The 22,998-nt window shown below is 52.4% G+C and overlaps 2 protein-coding genes across 6 annotated transcripts; one reads left to right on the top strand and one right to left on the bottom strand.

Annotated features, from left to right (window-relative positions):
• Positions 1–294: 294 nt before the first annotated feature.
• Positions 295–19,433, bottom strand: PLA2G6 (phospholipase A2 group VI). 3 transcript variants are annotated; one of them, NM_001130738.2, is made up of 16 exons: positions 19,073–19,433; positions 18,611–18,826; positions 17,418–17,598; positions 15,206–15,393; positions 10,722–10,818; positions 9,641–9,823; positions 9,326–9,434; positions 8,632–8,781; positions 6,923–7,013; positions 6,133–6,296; positions 5,471–5,621; positions 5,163–5,299; positions 3,807–3,961; positions 2,883–3,050; positions 1,808–1,881; positions 295–1,503 (listed from the first exon to the last, which is right to left on the bottom strand). In NM_001130738.2, the coding sequence occupies exons 1-16, from the start codon at positions 19,255–19,257 to the stop codon at positions 1,362–1,364; spliced, it is 2,391 nt and encodes a 796-aa protein (NP_001124210.1). In that variant the 5' UTR covers positions 19,258–19,433; the 3' UTR covers positions 295–1,361. The 3 variants fall into 3 exon arrangements, with proteins under 3 accessions (NP_001124210.1, XP_040552608.1, XP_015140773.2); XM_040696674.1 differs by lacking the exon at positions 19,073–19,433 and adding an exon at positions 18,986–19,000; XM_015285287.4 differs by lacking the exon at positions 8,632–8,781 and having other exon boundaries at positions 19,073–19,391.
• A 200-nt stretch (positions 19,434–19,633) lies between these two features.
• MAFF (MAF bZIP transcription factor F) lies at positions 19,634–22,743 on the top strand. 3 transcript variants are annotated; one of them, XM_046904207.1, is made up of 3 exons: positions 19,634–19,695; positions 20,459–20,512; positions 21,024–22,743. In XM_046904207.1, exons 1-3 carry the CDS (start codon positions 19,675–19,677, stop codon positions 21,435–21,437), a joined length of 489 nt encoding a protein of 162 aa, XP_046760163.1. In that variant the 5' UTR covers positions 19,634–19,674; the 3' UTR covers positions 21,438–22,743. The 3 variants fall into 3 exon arrangements, with proteins under 3 accessions (XP_046760163.1, XP_015139935.1, NP_990088.1); XM_015284449.4 differs by having other exon boundaries at positions 19,694–20,109; NM_204757.2 differs by lacking the exon at positions 19,634–19,695 and adding an exon at positions 19,715–19,800 and having other exon boundaries at positions 21,024–22,740.
• Positions 22,744–22,998: the final 255 nt, after the last annotated feature.

Here is a 22,998-nt window from a genome sequence, read left to right as displayed (position 1 = left end):
TCCTAAGATGCGGGAGCTGGTCCAAAGCCTCTGCGCTGGCTGGAACTGATAAGCCCAGTGAGTAATGCTGCATTCTGTAATGTGTTCTTGTAGGACAGCCAGCACACTCGCACCACACATGTGCTCCCAGGGCTGGCTTTGGACACAGATCATTCATCTCCCCAGCCCATACAAAGGGTACAGCTCTGTTTCTCAAGGAGCTCAGTTTGTGATTTTCTACTTGTAAGAAATGACTGCAAGATCAGAACACGTTTGGGGTTCTGCAGGATGCAAGCAAGACAACCACAGACTGGATTACAATGGAACCAAATTCAAGGCTCTCTTTATTTCAAGTCAAGTTAGGCTTTGTTCACAGTAGTAGTCCATTCACTCAAAAGCAAATGATTTAAGTTTTCAGTTTTTCAGGTTACTCCACAAAATTCCTTGCAGTGGATACACATCATTTATAAATATGCAAAATTTGCTGCAGAAACATTTAGTATAGAAGTCACACTGGGGTTTCCAGCAGTAAAAAAAGGTAAAATAAATCCAAATTGTCAGCATCTTTGGTGCCACCTGATGTCAGGTTCAATTGCACATTTCAATTGCACGCTAACAACAAAGAGAATCAATCTCTCTACCAAGACAAGGCCAATACCTCTCATCTTGAGCTTGCCACGGACAAGACATAAGGTTTTCACATCTCAGCCCTTGAGTGGAGTATCACAGCGAGACAGGGGCATAAAACAGTTCCAGGGGGGGCTGCTCCCACCCCAGGTGCAGTCAGAACCTGAGCTGCCAGCCATCTCTGAGGGCAAAAGGGAAGGGTGTTGCAGAAGCCAACTGGCTTTTCCACTGTCAGTCATACTTTGCATCAATCTACTGCAGAAGGCTGCAGAATTTCTGTCCCCATCTAAGCCGAGTACATCGATCAAAGACAAATCCCTTTCACCATCCTACGTGCTTTGAACCACCTTGTCCCAAGCAGGGAAAAGTATCCTTGAAACTCTGTCTGGTCTTGGGCTGTTGTGTGAGGTGTGAAGGAGCGAGGTGCCTTGTCGGTACTGCACAGACTGCAGCTGACTCATGGTAGGTGGGATCTGGCTTCTGGGAAGGGCTGTATGCTCAGATAGCAGGGCAGCAAAACAAAGCACAGTGGAGTGGAGATTAGCCTATAGTGGGCCAGCAACCGTCAGTTTTTCACAGCTGTCCTAGAATACACGCGTACGTGCACTGTTGTCTATTAAATATCACTAATTTCTAATTATTAGTAGCAGTAGCAGTCCCTTCCCCCACCTCAACATCTTGGTTCAGGGCAAATCCAAGCTGCAGCATCTGCTGCTCCTTGCCTCCAGGATGCAGAAGGGACACTTCCAGGTCAGTCATCGGCAGAGATACTGCACCAGCCGCTCCAACTGCTCCCGCTGCTGGTAGATGTAGAGCTGGGTGTCCCAGAGGGCGTTCACCAGCACGCTGTCATTCACCTCGTCCAGCATCACATCTGTGTGCAGCTGAGGGCTGAGCCTGCGCACAGCAAGACAATATCACCCTGAGTAGAACAGGGAAGGATGCACATCCACAAAGGATCCCGTTAGCATCCTCCAAACCCCAGTAACGGACCCCAGATAAGGCATGCTCAGTGTATCAGCTCATACACTGTGCTACAGCATCCTCCATTGGATCACAGAAGCAGTAGGACTGGGGGGCGGGAGTCCGGGTCTAGGCTGGCACACCCTTAGGAGGGATGTGATTTGGGATGACACATGCCACAGCCAGGTCCTGGAGGCTAAAAATAGGTTTGTGCAGAGAGCAGAAAGGAAGCTCTTACCGGAAATATGGGATATCTGTCATCTCACACCAGGCCCTGGCACGATTCACAGCTGGGCCATCTGCGTCAGTGCACTGCAGGAGAAGCAGGCCCACAGTTAGAGCCTGACGGCAGTGCTGCCCTTTCCCTGCCTCCAAGAGGCTCCCTGGCACCAGACTGAGCTACACAAGCCACAGAGGGAAAGGGAAAAGCAGGAGCAAATGCATCCTGCATGGTGAAGGTTAGCAAAGAGTAAAGTGGCTTTGTCATAGCATTCCTGATCCTTAGGGCACGAGGACATGAGGAATTTTACCCTACAGATCCTCCTTCCTCTACAGCAGAAATTCCCAAAAGAAATCCCCAGGTGCACCTCCTTGGGATTTCAGCTTTACCCATTTCTTTTCCACAAGTCAGTACCAGCCCGTGACCATTGCAGGCCCTCTGTGCTATCATGGGACAAAGGAAGAAAGGACTGGGGGAGACACAGGGATCCCCCCAGGTATTTTCAGGCTTTAGAAAGCTAAAAAGAGATGAAGCAGCAGAGTGAAGACTACAGTCAGAACCTCAATTCTGCTCCTTCTGACTTTCATTCATTTGGAGCGCATTCATGCACAACACACCTAATGTGCTTCCTTCTGAAGTATGCAAAATTATATGCCTATTACACACTCCTAACCACAGCTATGAGCTGCTACTTCTTATTAGTAACACTCCCACTTCTCCAGCACTTGCTAATGGTCCCAGTGGGAATCACAAAGCTGTTCTTAAGAAAAATTACTTGCTGTCATGCTGAAGCACAGCTTTTTCTTTTTCTTTTCCTGGTCCATATTGCTCAGATGGTAATTCACGCTCCCTGGAAAGGCTCCAGGTCTCATGAACTGACACCTGCAAACATTCCTATGGGTCACTGACCCATACAGGCAGAGAAGGATTCAGACCTGCTGTGCTCCCACGGTTTTTAAGCCACTCTTGAACTCTGCTATTCCAAGCAAATTCGGTTTTCATTCAAAAGGAAGAAGCTGAAGATTGGAAACCTTTGCTCCTGCGCTGAGAGCAACCCCAGGGCTCTCCCTCTTTCCCTCCTCCCAGTACTCACACAGTCCACCACCATCTTGCCGAGCTCCCTAGCCCCAAAGACCGTCTTTGCCAGTTCCCAGGGGTTGGTGGGGCGGAAGACATCCACAGAGGACACCGGGACCTGTGGAGGCTTCCCTGTCCCCAGGGAGACCACCAACCCCAATTTTCTTACTTTCTGCCTCTGACCCTGTGGATGAAAAAAACCACATATTCACTTTCAAGAACTGACAATTACAACAGAACACGTATCTCACTGAAGACTAGTGGATAATCTGAAAACCAAGGCAAAAGGCTCAGTAGCCTTTTCTCACCTTTGTTCTCCCACTTTATTACTGGCTAGTGAGATAGCTTTAATCTACACGCCTTCAAAGGCAACGGTTACATCCTTCTGTGCCTTTCAGCCCTGCCTGCATTTAAGCCCATGGGATCCCCACGGAGGTGACCAGATGGCTGTGAAACAGTCCAACTCATTCAGTCATTTTGGGAACAAACCTCTCCTCTCTGCTACAGGGAGTGGTAGCTGCCAGTAGTTACTCATCTTACTGAGCAACTGGGCACACCACAGAAAGCATTCACTCGTCCACTGAGCAGAGTGCCCTACCACTGTATTCTCCATTACGGGAGGGCACGAAAAGGCCCTGCAGAGCTGTGTCACGCTACCACTATCTGAATCACTTGTGCTAAAAGCAGCAAGCATATGCAAAGTCTGCCGCTCTGATTCCTGCCTCCCCACATCAAACCTTTGTCAGAAAAGGCATTTCACCCATCAGCCAGCATTCTCTACACATCCCCCCCTTTCCATACAGTATTTTCCTGGGTGCTGCAATGCTAACTTGTTTTTCCACTACAGAGGAGCTCATTCCCAATCCCTCTTCCCCTTTGAGGGAGGCTCAGTGCAGTCAATGAAGCCCCAGTTACCTTTCGGGGCCAGGATTTCTCTCACCTTGTTGATCAGAGTCTTGTTGTACTCATGAATCTCCGCCATGGCATCAAGGGTTGGGTTGTTTGCTAGCAGCCCCCCATCCAAAAAGCGCCCTATCGGTCGGAAATAAGTGGGAGCTGCACCACTGCAGCGAGCAGCACGCCATACCAACTGGTCTGGAGGGAGAAAAAGGGGCATACAGGCCTCTTTCAGCAGCTTTTCTGCATGAAAAGAGCACCCCCCACCCCTTCACCAGCACAAGGCACAGCAGGAAGGCCTGTAGGCCCAGAATATCCACGTTGTTGTGTCTTTCTCCCAGCAGCAGGGCTGGGTTTGTCATTTATCGGGTTTGTTGGTTTTGTGGTTTTTTGTTGCTTGTTTTCTTTTTAACTTAAAAAGATCATACAATCATAGAACCATTAAGGTTGGGAAAGACCTCTAAGATCACCTGGTCCAACCACCAGCCCATCCCCACCGTGCCCACTGACCACGTCCTCAGTGCCACATCCACACGACTCTGCAACACCTCCAGGGACGGTGACTGCACCACCTCCCTGTGCAGCCTGTGCCACTGCAGCACCACTCTGAGCCAAAACTTTTTTCAGTGTGCTTCTTCCCCAAACATCAGTGCTGGGGGTTTCCCTGCTCCTCCTTTGAACCTCCCCTGCCACAACTTGAGGCCATTGCCTTTTGTCCTGTCACTCATTACCTGGGAAAAGAGGCCAATCCCCAGCTCACTGTAACCTTTCAGATCATTGTAAAGAGTGATCAGGTCTTCCCTCCTCGTCTTCAGCCAGAACAACCCCAGTTCTCTCAGCTTTTCCTCAGAAGACTTGTGTCCCAACATGCCCTCATCACTTTCCTTGTATTCTGAGATGGGAAAAATTCACTTTCTACTCACCACTACCCTAATAGTGAACCTCTCCTGTTTGCTAAACAACGAAAACAGCAAGCTGGAGCGAGTTGCATGGTTCAGTTACAAGGCTTCTCCATGTTACTCGGTTCCTGAAAGCCCAAGGGAAGGTACACTGACTGCATGTAGGAGTCCTCTAACGGACCCCTTCTTCAAGATCCTCACTAGCCAGTCTATTTTCATGGTACAAGAGAAGCCAATGGAAGAGGCGTGAGGAGAAAAGGGCACTATCACCCGGACCAAACCACCAAGTCAAGATCAGGGATGAGCCACTGCTGAGACACCTCAATTTTCAGAGCAAAAGGAATCATAGAATGGCTTGGGTCGGTAGGGACAATTCGAAGACCATCCAGTTCCAATCCCATTGCCGTGGGCAGGGCTGCCAACCACTAAATTAGCCTCCTGTGTCGGAAGGATTCCCCCTCGGCTACCAACCACCTAAACTGCTGCATGCCAGCATTTACCTTCAGGCTGAGTGAGTGGTTTGAAAGTCGCAGTTGTCTTGTATTCAGTGGAGATTTTTGTCTCAGGTGCAGGGTAATTCCGGAAGAGATGGAGCTCAGCTGGCTGTCGGTCACAGAGAGTCCCTGTCACAATCACTCTGGGGGGAGAGGAAACACCACACCAAAGATAAAATGGAAAAATGCCATGCTTATAGCTTCAATAGTCCGCACATCACGAGTCCTCCAGATCTGCTCAATGGAGATGCTAAGCACCTCTGCTGAGAGAGTCTCCCAGAAGAGCAACAAGCACAGCCCCAAGCAGGACTTACTTGGGTTTTTGGACATCTGTCATTTTGGTGTTTTCCCCAAATTCCTTCTTCAAGAACTCATCCAGGGGCTCTGACTCGTAGGGCCGAGACCCCCGGAACACCATGTCCTTCATGCGGAAGTACAGGCAGCGCATGTAGTCCATGGACTTCCCTGAGGCAGGCAACAGCATCAGCAGGAGTATGGGGAGGGAGGAAGGGCAGGCAAACAAACAGCACATCAGAGCTTGGAATTCCCAGGAGCAGAAGGTGAAGGGAAGTAACAGTCCCAACCCCACCCCTTTCCCAGGCTTCCTGACACATGCTTGGCCATCAGCAGCGTGACTGGGAAGGGTGAAAGAGGAAAGGTAAAGTTGGAGCTTAGTTTCCTAGCACTAACTGCCAATCACCTTGCCATGAAATCAGGTTGGAGAGAGCAGGAAGAACGGAACATTGTATTCCATCACCTTCCCAAAATCCAGAAAGCTGCTCAATGGCAACTGACACGAGAAGCAACTGCAAACCCAGGACTAGGTTTTCTTTCACTGACGAGCATCCCTCTTTAGGTAGGGATAATGAAGTCCCCGTTAGGACTCTTAGAGAGGCAGTTCCCACCCCACACCCGGTCCCTCCCAGAAGAGTGCCACGGGGAGTAAGAAAGGGCCCATTATTTGTACTGTCCTCACCATGTACAATAGCCAAGGCCAAGATGCCCCCAGTGCTGGTCCCCGCGATCCAGTCAAAGATCTCACGGATGGGACGGCCCGCAGCTTTTTCGATGGCCAGAAGAAGCTGGATGAGCACCAGGCCTCGGATGCCCCCTCCATCCAGACACAGGAGACGGTCATAGCTGGAGAGAGACATGGCTGACGGGAGCTGTGGGATGGCTCATAGATCTCAGCACAGGGCCCGGGCATGGCAGAATGGGCCAGTAATGAGAAAACTGCTCTGGACAATCATAGAATGGCTTAAGTAGTAGTATGTAGTAATGGATATTGCCTCAAACAAAATGTGGGCAGTCCTAAGTTCCTTGTAGAAGCACCTCAGTGCCAACCCTCCTTCTGCTGTGCACACGGTGAGGTACAGACAGACACCAACAGGGCAGTGCACAAGCCAGCAAATGAGGTTGGTGAGCATCAGGGCAGCAGCCCATGGAGATGGAGACATCACTAAGCCAGAACAGCATTTGGTGCTCAGCAGCAGAAGGGAAGGACAGTGCCAGGGGCTTCACCTGCTGAGTTCAGGCTCCGCTGCAGCTCCAGGGCTGCAGGCAGAAAGAGGAGAAGGTCCTTTATGGGAACGGAGATTTAAGGCAACAGGGTGGAAGGTGGGGGGTTCTGGCATAAACTGCAACAAAGGACACCAAATAATGTCAGCTGGGGATGCCACAGTGATAAGTGTGGGTGGGGAGGAATTCATGTACACAGCATTAACTTTCAATTGTATAGGAGTTGGAACAGAAACTCTCTCACTTACTTTCTCTCACCCTCTCTGGGTGAGTCCACAACATCTGGTGCCTTCAAGAACTGCCCAAGTGTCGCAGAAACATACAGAAGGTCCTTGTACCCTACAGAGCCATGAACATTCAAGGGCGAAAAAAAAATTAGAAACCACTTTGCTACCCTCTGATGAGTGCCTCGGGGGTATCAGTCAACCAAATCATACTTAATGAATTAGAAAGCTTTTAATTATTCTTCCCACTTTCTCCCTACACCCAGAAAGCTGATCGTGGTACACAAAACTTCCCACCCCAAAGGTAAATGACTTCCAGAGAGAACGTCCAACACTTTTCCCAGCTGAATAAAACTTTCTGCAGGAAACATAAGCCATCTTACCCATAACCAGAAGGTATCCCCTAAAATAAACTCCACGCCAAAGAGGAGAAAGGCAGCTGGAGGGTGCTGGCAGTGATAAAGGATTTGGAGAAGCAGATGATGAGCAGAATAGGTGAGAGAGAAGGTAGAGCCTAGCAGCTTGCCCACTATGCCACTTACTGCAAGCCATAAGATCAAACCTAAATCTACTCCTGTGAGGTAACCTAAGCAGGAAGGCTCTGGGGACAGGATGGCTTGTCATTACCCCTCATGCGATGTAAACCCAGATCACCCTGGGTGCAGGGCACCAATCCAGCCTAGGTGAGAAGGCAGCCTGTGAAACCAAGAGAAGAAAGAACATGGGGAAGAGAGGTTAAATACTGCTGCCAGTGCCCAGGTTGGGAGGTAACTGGATGACAGAGAACACGGTGAGGAGTTTCTTTGAAGGCCAGAGTCCTGTGATGGAAAAGGGTCTTTTTCTGGCAGTCTATGAGAGCTGAAACTCTCTGGTCACCTTCACAAGGCCATGGTGAGAAGAAAGTCCTGGTGCCACCAGCCAGTGCTGACATGCTCCAGGGCCTGTGGGGGACTGACCCCTTGCCCCACTGGAAGGCTTCTGCAATGTAAACCACCAAGCTTGAGAGGGAAAGCAGACCATACGCAGCTGTTGTCTCCCTGAAAGTCCCTGACACATTGTCAGAGCCTCCCTCCGAGCCAAGCCAATTCATCCCACCCACTGCCTGCTCCTGCTGCTTCTGCCCAAGTTCTGTAGCTCCCTCGAGGAGTAAAGTTGGATCCACGGGCTTACCCACAAAGCCTGGGTAGTGCAGAGTACAGGCTATGACACAAACGTATGTCCTGTGTCTGGATCTTCCTATGGATTACATAAACCTTGTGCCTAGGGTCACTTATCCTCAGACTTAACCCCTCCTTCGCCCAACTACTAGCCCCTGGGATCTGAACAAGCAACACTTGGACATCCTGATGCACAACATGGCATTGGGATGTCCTCAAGGCAAGTGCCTCCACTTCTGACATGACCCAAGGGATAAACTGCATGCAAGCAAACAAGTCCTAGCCTCTTCCGGGGGGGGCGAGGGAGTGAGGGAAACAGCCTCTATAACCCTTTCGTCCATACAGAGTTGATTGCTTCAGGTCTATAAAACAAAAGTTTAGAGTAGTAGACTTTTAGAGTACGCAAACAGGAAAAGCGGAGAAAACAAGAATCTGGATCCTGCAGCAGCTGAATGAGGACAGACATCTGAAAGTGAGAGCGAGGAGGCGGTCCCCAGAGCAAAGGCTGTCCGAAGAACTAGAGTGCTGTGAAGCTAGAACAAAAGGAGAGTGAGGGAGGGTCAGGGAAGGCTTTACCTAAGCTGTTGGAGCTGCTCCGCGGGGAAGGTTGGCCTTCCAGGAAGGAGGCGGCAGATGGTGCCAGACTTTGGGAGGCAGGAATGGTTGGGAGGCAGCGTTCGGTCCCTACAGTTTGCAGCAGGTCTAAGAGCACTTTCCGGTTCGCACCTTAGGTGATGGTGGGGGAGTCACAGATCAGAAAGAGAATCAGTGCACGCACACCCCAGGGGCTCTGCCCAATTCACCCTCACAAAACCTCTGGGATGACCCAGGGAAAGCACGGCTTGGATCTCTCTGCCTTAGCAGCAGGATCTGTGCTCAGAAGGTGTGCCCAATGCTGTGCAGCTTCAAGGGTACGCCGCACACTTCTTGCTGTGGAAGAACAGCCCATGCCTGCTTACGCCCAGGCTGTTCGGTCACACTGTTATCCCGCTGTGAGCCTGCAGTGCCCAGCACCACGGCTTGAAGAGAGGGTGTGTGTGCCAGCTTTTTCTCTTGCTTCTCTGTCTCGGAGGAGAAATTAATCAAGGACTATTAATATGAAGTCTATGCCACTAGCTCAGCGAGTGCCAGCAACTAGAAGCTGGGAGAGATCTTGGAGAAGCATTGCCTACGCTTGGCCTGTTTTCACCTCTCCGAGACACTGTTTTAGCCAAGAAGGGGAGACAGAATGCTGGGTTCATTCTGTAGAGCTGCTCAGATGCTCCCTCACCTTTGCTGTTCCTGGCTGCCAGCAGCCCCGGCGTCTCCCCGAAATCATTAGGGATCTCAACATCTCCTCCGAACACAACAATTGCTTTGATCATATCCAGGTGGTCATGCTAGGAGGCAAGAGAAAGCTCAGTCAAAAGCCATGGTTCCCTCAGCTACATCCCTTATTCGCTATCTCCTCTTTTCATTAGCCCAAGCACACACAAGGAAATTGCCCCATGAAGGACAACAGCCCGCATTTCAAAGGGGCCTGCCTTTGCCTCAGCCCTTCAGGATAATGCCTTCCCCTCCCCAGCAGCCTCTGCAAAAATCTCACCTTCATGGCCAGATGCAGTGGTGTGTTGCCATCCTGGCCCTTGGCATTGGTGTCGGCCCCGTGTGTCAGCAGTACCATGGCACAGTCAAAACGGCCTCTCTTGACTGCAATGTGCAGGGCCATGTCAGCTGTCCGGCTGGTCAGGTTCACCTCAGAGCCATACTTAAGCAGCAGCTGCGTCATCTGTGCCCATGAGTGCACGTGCCAGGTGAAGAAAAGAGAAAGCAATCATGAAGACAGCTCACACAAGCCGAGTCTCATGGACTAGCAGGGCAGGTGAAGAGCTGCAAGCCTTAGCCTGGACTTGGAGCTAGCTGGTAGTTTCACCATCTGCTACAGCTTCTGGATGTTTTGAGTCTCATTTGCAAGTGTAACAACTGGCTGAGATCAATGGAAAACGAACAGCTCTTACTCAAGCCAGAATCTCTGTAGACTGAAGGGAAGTTTGCTTTCTGATCTTCTCTTTGCAACTGAAAACCTCCACTGGACACTTCTGAGAGGGATGTGATACTGCAGGAGGGAAAACAGCCCTTCCTTTGGAACGCTCTCTGCTTGAAACAAGCTCTGATGCACCTCTAGGTGCATCAGCATAGCACATCGCATCACTGATCTGGTTATCTCTGGCAGAAGATGACTTCAACCTACACGCCACCACCTGGCGTGCACCTCACACCTGCAGTTTTTAAAGCATCGATCTGTTTCCCTTCTTGAAATAGGCAGGTAATGAGACAAGAGCTCCCCCCAGGGGTAACCGTGCTTCAGTGGCAGCGGTGTGATTTCTCCCCAGCCAAAAGGGAGAAGGGACAAGCTGGCAGTTCACAGCCAAGGATGAATTACCAGAACATGCAGAACAGTCTTTTTTGTACCGCAAGGCTCCACGGCTCCCTGCAGCAAACAGCACCGATCAGCAGAGGGCAAACAGAATCAAACAGCCTCAATCACCTCAACTGCAGGGCTGTCTTGCGGGCAGCCTGCTGGGCCCTGACACAAGTACTCGGTGAAGGGCCAGGTCAGCAGCAAAAGGAATTAACCAGGCGCTGGGGGGCAGCACAGGCTCTCGCCATGCACCGTCTCTATTTACCTCTGCCTTCTTCGCCCAGTGCAGCGGGACGGCTTCATGGCGTGGGTCCCTGGAGTGGACCTGGCTGGCATCCACCTCGAGGATGGCCTGGGCACACCTAGAAAACACATGATGAAGGGATGGGTGACTGCTGTCTTGTTTCAAGACCTCATTCATGTCAGCACCTGCCTTGTGCACACTGCCCTTCGGGAAGCCCTTCAGCAGCAGCTGGTTGGCTGCTGCACCTGCAAGTTCCTCAGCTGCAAAGCAGTTTTATTTTGGTGTCTGCAGGAAGGAAGGGAGAAACAGGAAGCATACAAGCAGCACGATGTTCAGAGACTGCATAATCCCTTCCCAATTCCAAGTTGGGAGCAACACCTGGGTGCTTCCCCAATATAGGAATATGATATCTCTGGAAAATCTGAAGACCTGGAGGGAAACTCTCACCCTCTCTCATCCCTCTCCCCATGGAAATTTGGGGATAAAAGTGAAATAGTTCAATACCTGCTGAAATTACCAACCTGTCTACTTGCCTTGGGGAGAAAAACAAACCACATCTATTGTGATGTGCGTCCAGGGCCTGAAAATGTCCACTCCAAAACAATGCCAAGTAAGTTGTAAAAGAGATGAAGCCTCACTGCAAAATAAGGAACGCAAGCATGTTTTTGGCTTGTGAAGGTCTCTCTAGCATGGAAAGCAGTTTTCAAAATGCCAAAAAATCAGTTGGCAGCAGTACCTACTAAGAGTCCTTCTTGTAGGACCAGGACACCAGGAAAATGAGCATTACAAAGCACATACAAAGAGAATTACATTTGTCCACGAAAAAGAAAACAGGAAGTAAGTATCATGTCTTTTGATTCGGTTTCAAAGTGTGTTAATTAAGGGCCAAGAGTACCATTGGCCCACAGAAGACGGGAAGGAATAGGCTTCGGAATGAAAGCTTACGAGGATCAAAGCACTCAAAGGCAGAGGTACAGCAAATTTAAGCATTGGTAAGTCATCTTCTCACAGCTTACTCTGAGAAAAAGTAGTTCACAAACCCTTTTTTTGGTGTGTGTACGTGTCTTTCTCTTGATATCTGATACATGCAGGAGAATGACTAAATACGCTCAAGTGAACCTGCAGATAGGAACACATCAAGTCTGGAGAATGGAAAAATGTAGGGAAAAAAATGAAGGCACAGATATGGGAAAATTGAGGTTTCAGCTTCACAGGTTTCCACTCTTACTCTGAAACTTTCGTGGGATGCTGAAGAATGGGATGGCAGTATCTGGAGTGAGTTCTCAGACTCCAAGATTAAGCTTGAGCTGGAAGGCGGGGAGGTGGTGGAAGCACCACCCTTCAGATCAATAAAGAGGCAGCAGGAGCGAATGGACAGAGGGGTATAGATCACACGCACTTATACCCTGAAAGAGTTAATGAATTACAGAGACTGGCAGCAGAGTGGGGAAGGCACGGAGCGTTTCGACCTTTGTGTAGCGGCACTGCATCTATCTACTTCTTAATGGGTGAAAAAGACCCTTAGCCCACAGTGATCAGATCTGAGAATACGTTCAACTACAAGAGATCGGGTATTCCAACAGGCAGATCGGATGTATTGATCACAGATACGTATGTGAGATGTGTTGCTACATCTCTGCTATATCTGATGCTGCGTGCAGCAGTTTTAGCAGCATTTGTGAATGTTGCCAAATCATTGTCATCCCTCAGAAATTGGTGTATAATAGAAGAAGGCATTAATGTAGCGCAGCAGATGGGGATGGCTTATGCATTAATTACAGGAGCCAATCTGGACAGGGCAGTCAGAAGAGACATTTCCAAGCTGAGGCTACGTTAAGAACAGGAAATGCCAACCCAACATTGGCAACAATGGCGTTAACTGTCCTAATTAAGGAATACATTTTGCATATCGATGTGATGGCAGCATGGACAGCTGAAACACCGAATGGTCACTTCTGCTTCAGGACTCCACAAGCAGGATCTGCTGTTTGATCTGTAGCCATTTCATGTGGGTTTCTGATGTGGGACCCTGTTGTGCTGACACGGTGGCTGTAAAACAGAATTGCATCCCAGAGGGCAGGAGGGAATTACTACAGGCATCCAGGCAACGTCAGCATGTGAGAGTTGGTAAAGACACCATAGTTGCTTTTATTAATCTTATCTGGCCTGTTTGAATGTTAGAGGGCACTTAGTGAATGACTGTAGGTCAGAGAGAACTAAATTGTCACTCCCAGCTCGCAGTTACAGGACCAGATGTGGCTACACTCATAGAAAAAAAACCCACACACATAACAGCAAGAAATTCACAACTCTGGGATTGACTGGGAAGAAAGTTGTTTGGCAGCAGACCAAGGAACAAGAAACCTTTGATGGCTGCAAAATTGAGCATGTGCCATTAGACACTCATAGACAAGGACATACATTTGAATTAGAACTACTCTATCTGGCACAGTCTGGTGGGAAATGCCTGGGACAAAAAGTCAGCAAGGAGATGCCCCGTATCTGCTGTGGAGGAAGCTCCCCCTTATGACAGGTTAATAGACGAGCATAAAAATGATGCCTGATTTACCAATGGAATAGCTGCTGGCTAAAGTCAAAGGAGAGCAGTTGCATATGCTCAATTCCCAGGCATTCTACTGGGGCAAACAGGTGTATTAGCATCTAATCCATGGGCAGAACTGACTGCAGTATCCCAGGCCATCCTGGCAGGGAAGGCACATTGCTTCTGCACTGCCAGCTGGGTCGTACACAAAACCCTTACAGTGTGGTTACTGAGCTGGGCCCAAGAAGACTGGCATGTACAATACCTGGCATGGGGGGCAAATACAGGGCAACACACTTGGAAACACATACAAGAATATCCCTTAAAAGTAAGGCACATCTCACTCCATTAAAAGATGCAAAATAAGAAGGAAGTAGATGATATGACCTCTTCCAAAGTACATGCTCAAGTTATAAATGTTCACGTCGCTCGTGGATGTTGATCAGCTCATTTGTGCTCGCATGGGACACTGCCCACAATCGAACCCCTTTGCTACAACACGTGTGTAAGGCATGCGTACATAACTGTACTATTTGTATGCAGATACACTTAAGGGCCATGTATAGACCCCAAGGAAAAATAAAACAGGGTCAGTGGGCTTTGAATACCTGGCAGGTTGATTAAATTGTCTCACTGCCCCCGCTGATAGGGTGTTGATATATGTTCAGTGTTGTGGATAGAGCGTCAGCTCCTCGTTAAACCCAACAAATCCACTGATCAGTGGAGCACAAGTGAAGCATTAGAATAACTCAGTCATCAATATGGACCTCCTCACCAAATACACGGTGAGCAAGGAACACACTTCAGTGGACACAATGTCCAAGACTGGTTTAAAGGGCTAGGAAGAAACTGAATATTCCACATCGCCCACCAGCCACAAGCTGAAGGCTTAACTGAAAGAAAGCATGGGATATTGGAAGAACAATTTAAAATGTTAAGCAGCACTTAAACTTTACAACATTGAGTTTATCTCTTACTACAGATCTTGGGTAAATACTTGGGTTTGGCTGGCCTCTACTGGAACCAACTCCTCACTGTTATTCTTTCTCAGTGGCAAATACAGAGCACCTGGCACCTGTCAAGGCTTACATTGAACATCAAAGGTAACTGTTGCCCTCAATTTGGTAGTAACTGCTGTATACCAAGGAACACTACATTGACTGGTGATGAACAACCTCCTTCAACACCAGAAACACTGTTCTGAGTTTGAAAGCACAAGCAGCCTCAACATAACCAATGAATTAAGTAGTGCGAAGCGTGTTCAGTGTCCTCAGGACTTAATGCATTGAATGAAACAATAATTCAGTCAACTCACACAATCTACTGGAGGATAGCCAAGTGGCTTAATTCCCTGACAGGAGGAGTAGGACTCCTAACTCAGAACACTGTATGTTGGTACGTTTATTTTCCTGTACGTCTTGTTACCTGCCTCTGTAAATCACCCTGTCCCACACTGCCAGCCCCAGCAGCAGTCACTTAGAGAAAGGGGAGGAATTAGTTAAGAGCAGAAGTCTGGATGAGGACAGAAGATTGCCAAGGAGGATTGTAAATATGCTCAAGTGACCTTGCAGATAGGAAAACGTAAAGCATGGAGAGTAGCAGCGTAGGAAAACACATCTAGCATACCCACTGCTGCTTGTCCTATGAGTGTCTGACACCTGTATGTAGACAGCACGGATATTAGGTGGACTTGGAGGCACACTACTGAATGTGCTGGGGCTCCTGCCTTGTGCAGAGTAGATGAGGGCACAGTGAGAATCAAAGTACAGTGGTAAACTATGTCAGGGCAAACCCCTGATAAACAGACCTGTGACCCTGCAGCATGGGCCAAGCTTAGTGGTGCCTGTATCCCTGCTTGTGTGTGTCTGCCTGCTTGCTGCCCAAAGGATCCCACAGTTGGCGAGGTAACGGTGTGTGGTTGCTCCTGCTGCATGCCTGCACTGACTCACACGGTTTCACTTACCCCTTCTGGGAGTACTTCAGAGCTGCATGGATGGGGTAGCCCACCGTCCCCATGACATTACAGCTGGCACGGCACTTCAGCAGAGACCGAACCATGTCCTCTTTGCCCAGCTGACAAGCGAGATACAGAGGGGTCAACCCTTCGTGGCTCAGGTGGTTCACACCTACAGTCGGGGCACTGCTCAGGAGCTGGGAAGAGCAAGAAGTTAATAAATAAATAGAAGACAGACAGACAGACATGCAAGAGTGCTGTCCATCTCCCTGAGCTCCAAAGGAGAGAGACTCTGTAGCACAGGGTTCCCCACAGTGCTACAGCCTGTCCAACTTCCAACATGGTAACGCGACAACCGAAGCACTCCTGAAGGTGTGCTCTCTGCACACGTTTCCCCTGGCCCACATTCACCCGAGACACCCCTCAACCAAAAAGGGTTCACACAGACTTCAGCAGCTGCGTTAACACAGCCCCGCAGACTCAGCTGCAGAAGAGTAACTCCGAGTGTGCCACGCTTAGCTCAACTCAATGACAGCACTTGCTGGAACCAGCAGCTTCTTCCTATCAGCTACCACGGCCAGCCAGCAGGCAGGAGCTCATCCTTCCCTGCAGTCCCACCATTGCTTTCAGCTACAAACGTGGAGAGTTGTTTGAAGGCATTCTCCTCTCCTACCTATAAATTTCAGACCGTGGCACGCTAACTGGTTGCCCTGGTTTTCATACTTAACTTTTTTCCACAGCAGCTCATGCAGTGCTACGTTTCAGATTTGTGATGAAAACAGTGCTGATAAAATAACCCAACAATGTTTTAGTTGCTGCCAAGCAGTGCTCACACAGAATCACGATTCTTTTTTCTGTTTCTCAAGCTGTCTGTAAGTGAGGCTGGGGTTGCATAAGGCACTGGGAGGGGACACAGCCAGTACAGCTGACCCCAGCTGACCATTCCATACCATATGAAGCTGCGCTCAGCAAAGAAACTCAGGGAGTGGGCTGAGGAAGCTTCTGTTGCTCAGAGAGTGGCTGGCGGTAAGCAATTGTGTTTTGCATCACTTGTCCCCTCCCCTATTCCCCCATTTTCTTTGTTCTTTCTTATTAAACCGCCTTTTTTCTCAGCCCACAAGTTTTCTGCCTTGCACCCTTCTGATTCTCTCCCCATCCATCCAGCTGGGGGAGGAGTGGGAAGCAAGTGAGTGGCTGTGTGATGCTTTGCTGCTTATGCAGGCTAAGCCACAGCACCAGGTTGTTACAAGAAACTATCCCACTGCCATACTGTGGGAACACCGAAGTCCCAGTGTACACAAGAAAAGCAGGAGTTGAATTCATTTTCCTTGGTTTAGCAAGGAATTGAAAGAGAAACAAGCTCAAGATTGCTCAAAACTGAAAGTATATCTTTAACAAGCTGAGCTGCCACCATTAGAGACCTACAGGAAGAAAACACCTTTGTAATACAAAAGTCCTAACTGTCCTGCTCCACAGCGTGGCAAACCCTGATTGTTCATCATCCCTCCGCCAGCACACATTAGGAAATCTCCCCATCGTCTGGCAGGCAACAGGAGAGCTGTCACAAGAGGTATTGGGCAAACACAGCTGGTGCAGCTGCAGGCGAGGGCCCGTCTGGCACCCAGTCCAGACCTGAGGAGCAATACGGAAATGAACCCACAGCCTTGCAAACCCAGTCACTCTGCCTCGAGGCTCTGATCATGTCGCCAGAACTGCTCAGTTCCAACAGGTTCTGCAGGCTCGGGGAAGCCCAGGGCAGCTCCAAACCAGCCCTGAGTTTGCAGGCAACACACACACACCCCTGGTAGCCTGAAGGCCCTTTTTGGAGCGCCCTACCCAGAGCTAAAAGCCCTGTTGGGAGGATATGCTGAAGGGACAGCCAAAGGCCTGAGGAAAGTTAGAATTAAGGCTTGAAGCAAATGCCAAAAGATACTTTCTGAGGAAACCACTGCTTTACAGCTCTGGTCCACTGAAGGGTGGAACACGGAACCTGCTTATGAAAAACTGCACCAGCAAGTAGGGAGGAAGAAAAGGGCTGAAACCAGGTTGAGACGTTCCCATGATGCTGCAGCAGAGATAGCTGCCATTCATTTCCCCACACTGCAGCCCTTGGCTATCATCCCCTCTCTCTCTCTCTCTCTCTGTCTCTCTCTCTCTCTCTCTCTCTCGCAGCATAGAAAAGTTCCAATCCCCCTTCTCCCAGCTTTGAGACTGCTCCCACCTCAATGATATAGGGGTTGCTTCCTCGCACAGCATAGTGGAAAACCGTCTCTCCTTTCCTGTCTGTGATATCCACTCGCGCGTGGCACTCCAGCAGCTCCTGCAGGCAGGCCATGTCTCCCTTGCGGCACGCCAGGTGCAGCGGGGTGCAGCCATCCTCACTGTCCGTGCTATTCACACAGCTGTAAGAGAAGATGCAATGTTACAGCATAGAGAGGCTGCAAAGACCAGGACCTACCTCTGCAAAGACCCAGCCCTACCACGGCCTCTCCTCCTGACACACAGCCCCTTCCTCTGTGCACGCCCAAAGGCAGCTCTGTCTGCCCACAAGAAGAGAGGATACAGACAGCAGTCAGCAACCAGGCAGAGATGCTGTGATCAATCTCTTATCACGCCAGCTCCTTGCTCGTTTCCTCTACCCTATGTGAACGCTCCTACAGAAAGAGAATGAGATTTGGTGACCAAAACCCACTTCTTCTCTTGCAGTTTCCAGTGAGCTACACCCCCTCTCTGAAAAACAGGTCCACAAGGGTCGTCAGAGTCTTCAGCAAAACAGTTCAGTCCTTGTCAGGCTTGGTTGGCCTGGAGGGCTCTGGGAAGACCTCGCTGTGGCCTTCCAGAACTTTAAGGGAGTTTACAAAAAGGAGGGGAACTAACTTTTTACATGGTCAGATAGCGATAGGACAAAGGGGAATGACTTTAAACTAAAAGAGGGGAAATTTAGCTTGGGTATTAGGAAGAAACTCTTTACTCAGAGGGTGGTGAGGCACTGGCACAGCTGCCCAGACAAGATGTGGGTGCTCCCTCCCTAGAGGCTCTCAAGGCCAGGTTGGATGGGACTCTGGGCAGCCTGAGCTGGTGGGTGGCAGCCCTGTCCACAGTATGGGTGTTATGAAACTAGATGATCTTTAAGGTCCTTTTCAATCCAGGCCATTCTGTGATTCTACGATCCAGAGCAGCAGGTTCAAAGACTGCCAATAAGCTTACAAAAAGGACCACGGGACACACACATCAGTCATTCACACAAGGCCTACCAAAGCCTGCGCTGTTACACCGGGTCATTGCAGCAACCACAGGCGTCAAGTTCCCCACAGAAGCAGCCTGCATTGCTTCGGTAGAGCAAGCCGGGACACCTCAACACAGCCCAAACGACACCAAGAGACCAAACGACACGAGACTGCTCTGCACCCTCACCTGAGCACACGGTTGTGCCGGAAGGTCTCACGCAGGCCAACCTCCACCGCTACGTGTGCCGGGGACCAGCTGGGGTGGTTGCGGACGCAGTCAGTGAGCTGCTGCAGAACTTCCAGCGACAGGGGCTGGGCTGAGCTCTCGTAGAAGGGCCGCAGGTGGCCCGCATAGCGCTCAAAGAGCACCAGGGCTTCCGCTTCATCATCGAGGTGGAAGAGCCTGGAGATGAGGCAAAAGGGAGAGGTAAACGTAGAATCACTATGGGTACAAAGACGTCTAAGATGATCTATTCCAACCGCCACCCCACCCCCACCGTGCCCACTGACCGTGGCCTCAGTGCCACATCCACACGGCTCTGGAACACCTCCAGGCACTCACCTCCCTGCGCAGCCTGTGCCACTGCAGCACCGCTCTATCAGGCCTCGCTGCGGGCCCCGAGGGGACAACTGAGGCCGCAGCACCTACCGGAAGGCCACCCCCGGGCTCTGGGGGTTGACCAGCACGCCGTCCCAGCAGCGGCCGTTCCCGTAGAGCCGCACCCGGCCGTCCTCCGTCAGGCGGCTCTGCCCCGAGTACTCGGCGGCGGACACCTCCTTCACCCGGTACGGGTTGCTGAACGCCTGGCTCAAAAGCCGCCCGAGGAACTGCATGGCACGCGGCTCCCCGGCTCGACCTTGAGAGAGACAACCGACGACTGACGGCCCGGAGCCGGCACTTTTGGTTTCTATACCGCCTTCCCCTTACGAGAAGGGCAGCCGCTTCTCCGCAGCGCCCGCGGGGCCTCAGGCGAACCGAGGCCCGCAGATCCCACCGCCCTCGATGCCCCAGAGCGAACCAATCAGCTGCGCTGCGCCGCTCCCGGGGAGGGGCCAGTGGGGAGGGGCCAATGGGGAGGGGCCAATGGGGAGGGGCCAGTGGACCTCCATTCCAGAGAAGGGCGGTGGAGAGTTGAAGGGAGGAGCCGCGCGCCGCCATCTTTGAAAAGGGCGGAGGGGGGGCGGGGCGGGGCCGGGCCCCCCCGGGGGCGGGGCGAGAGGAAGGTGACGTCACCGCATGACTGTGTTTTTATGAATGAAAGGAATCCGCGGGTGAGTAATCGCGCGGAGATCGGCTCGGAGCGCGGGGAGCCCTCCCGCCTCGCCGCACCCCTCCCGCGCAGCGCAGCCCGGCGCCGCGACACAGCGCGGCCTCCGGTAAGCGTCCGGCGGGGTCGGGCCGGGGGGTCGGCAGCCTCCGGAGTAGGGCGGGCGGTGGGAGCTCGGGGATCGCGTCTCACCCCCGGCCCTGATTGCATCAGCTCGGCTCCTCCCGTGCTTCGTCCCCACCGGTACTTTGGCCGAGGGGGAGGGAGGGAAGGAGGGGGGGGGTGATCCGGAGTTGGGGCCGCTTCGGGCGCTGGGCCCTCCTCCCGTAATGGCGGAGGGGAGAAAACATCAGCCTCCCCCGCCCTCAACCTCTGCCCCAAGAAAGAAGAAAAGTGGCGGTCGAGGGGTACAGAAGGGGTAAGTGGCTCTCGCCCCCCCCTCCCCCCCCTACCCCCCCCCAGCGCTGCTGAATCACGGTGAGACGGCTCCCGCCCGCCCGCCCCCGCGACGTGGCCGCGGCCCGCACCCTTCGACCCCACCGCGGGCCCCGGCCCGACCCCCCGCCCCCCTCCGCGCTGCCCTCCTCCGAGGCAGCTCCCCACGGCCCCCGTGGCGCTGCGCCCCCGGGGAGGCCCTGCCCTCCTTGTTGTGGTTGTGTGCCGTCATGACGGGCTTCGTATAAAAGAGTGAGGTGGAGCCGGGCGGGGATCGGCGTCGCTGTCCGTGTCCCCGTGCTGGCGCTCATCCGCTCTTGGGTGTTTGATAGGGCCGGTACGGGGCGACCATGGCTGCGGATGGGCTGTCCAGCAAAGCATTAAAGGTGAGCGCTGGGGAAAATGAGGGATGTGTGTGTGGGGGGGGGGGGGGCAGCAGTGGGGTCTGGCATCAGGAGGTCCAGGATCAGGGAGTCCAGCGCTGGGGGTTGGCACAGGGAGAAGGCCAGCATTGAGGAGGTCCAGCATGGGTAGCTGGCAGTGGGGACTCCAGTATGGGGGACTGGCTTTGAGGTCCAGCATGGAGGAATAACACTGGGAAGGTCCAGCCTCAGGGAGCTCCAGCGTGGGGAGTTGGCACTGGGGCTGTGGCGTGGGGGATCGGCCTTGGGGTCCGGCAGTGGGGTTGGCGTTGGGGGGGGGGGGGGGGGGGGGTCCATCACTGGGGGGATCCATCACTGGGGATTGGTGTTGGGGAGGTCCAGCAGAGGGGACTGGCGTTAGGGGTTGGCATTTGTGGGGTCTAGCACAGAGGAGGTCTAGCACTGGTGCTTAGCATTTGGAGGTCTGGCACTGGGGGGTTGGCACTGGGTTCTCACCTGCTCCTCCACCCGGCAGGTGAAGCGGGAGCTGGGAGAGAACACGCCGCTGCTGTCGGATGAGGAGCTGATGGGGCTGTCGGTGCGGGAGCTCAACCACCACCTGCGGGGCCTTTCCAAGGAGGAGGTGGCGAGGCTGAAGCAGCGACGACGGACGCTGAAGAACCGGGGCTACGCTGCCAGCTGTCGAGTGAAGCGTGTCTGCCAGAAGGAAGAGCTGCAGAAGCAGAAGATGGAGCTGGAATGGGAGGTGGACAAGCTGGCCCGGGAGAATGCTGCCATGCGCCTGGAGCTTGACACTCTCCGTGGCAAGTACGAGGCCCTGCAGGGCTTTGCCCGCACTGTGGCTGCCCACGGGCCACCTGCCAAAGTGGCCACTGCCAGCGTCATCACCATCGTCAAGTCTGGTGCCAACCAGGCCGCCTACTCCTAGTGCCGGCCCCGTCCCTCGGCTGGGCACTGTCCCCCCCCCCAGGGCGCCTTCCCCTACGTACCGACTTGAGGCTCTCCTTTGCTGGGAGCTGCACCCCAAATCCTTCCCTCTGGTCCCCAGACCTCCGCTTGTAGGGAGGACTGCCACCACGTGTGTGCCGGGTGGGATGGCACCCTACTGGAGATCCTGTGGGGGAAGCCCAAAGCCCAGCACTGCCCCCGTGGTCCCATCCCTTGCTGCATCAGTGGGTGCGTGCAGGAGGGGATGAGTCCATGTGAATGGATGGAGGCAGGGAAACACCCCACAGCTCCAAGCTGGCAGGAAAACACAGTGCACCCCATTTTTGGGGGGAGCTGAGCGCAGGGCAGGCGCTCCCAGGAGCACGTGCCAGAGAGGGAAACGGGGAGAGGGTTTTGCAGAAGGATGAGGGTGAACGGGGTCAGCATTGGCCCAATGAGAGGGAGTGGAGATGGCAAGAGAACGTGCAGGTCGGAGGGGAACAGAAAGTGGCTGCAGGTTGAGGTGAGCGGGATGGCGCAGCGCTGTGACAGCAACGGAGGGGGACCCTTGGGCAGGGGGCATCTGGGGGCTGTGAGACAAAAAGGAGACGTGGAGGGGCCGTTTTCTCCCCATCACACACATCCTTCACGCCTCTTTGTGACCTGAGTGGGACACTCAGCCCAACCGGGTGCCCTGGAACACAGAGGCAGCGGCAGGAAGGAAGCGGAGGCAGCTGGAGTGCAGATAACTGCTGTTTTGCTGCACACAGCCCTGCTTGGATGGCCCCACCAAGCCCTGTGCTCCGCTGGCTCCAGGGCTTAGGCTGCACAAAGCGAGGAGACAGAGGCGTGTGAGGTGTGGAGGGCAGAGCATCCCGCTCCTGGGAGCTGCCTGGCAGGCAGCTTCTCCCTTGGGTTTTCCTCCAGCTTGGACATCAGCACAGAGGTCTGGGCATCGCCACGCCAGCCGCCGTCGGCTGCAGCCTCCGTCCTAACCCAGAGAGGTGCCCGCCCAGAGGGCACTGTGTTAGCATCCCCTCGGTCCCACTCCCCCTGGGTTTATTTATTGCACGAACGTAAGTTATTTTCACGTCCTCTTTGCCATTCCGCCTCTCGGCACAGCCAGGATGTTGGTACAGAGCCGTACTTTATATTTTATATATGCAAATCACATTTTATCTTATATAGAGCAAAAAAAAAAAAAAAAAAACCTATTTATTTTCTGACTTACAGTATGTGTCCTACCCGAGTCCTCTGTATTTTGTAGACTTTACGAATAAAGTGAGTTCTTTTGGTTTTTTTCCACAGAGAGAGTGCGTTTGGTCTTTCTAGAGCTGTCATGGGAGACCATAACGCTCCCTACAATGACCTGAAAGGAGGTGGTGGTGAGGTGGGGTCGGCCTCTTCTCCCGGATAGCAGCAATAGGAGAAGAGGTGATGGCCTCAAGTAGCGCCAGGGGAGGCTCAGGTTGGGTACTGGGTGAGAATTTCTTCTCCCAAAGAGCGGTGCTGCATTGGGACCACCACAAACCCCAGGTTGGTTCAGAGAAGTCACGCAGAGG

The sequence above is a fragment of the Gallus gallus genome, chromosome 1, assembly GCF_016699485.2.
Source record: "Gallus gallus isolate bGalGal1 chromosome 1, bGalGal1.mat.broiler.GRCg7b, whole genome shotgun sequence".
NCBI classification, from domain to species: domain Eukaryota; kingdom Metazoa; phylum Chordata; class Aves; order Galliformes; family Phasianidae; genus Gallus; species Gallus gallus.
This window is presented reverse-complemented; position numbering and strand designations above follow the sequence as displayed.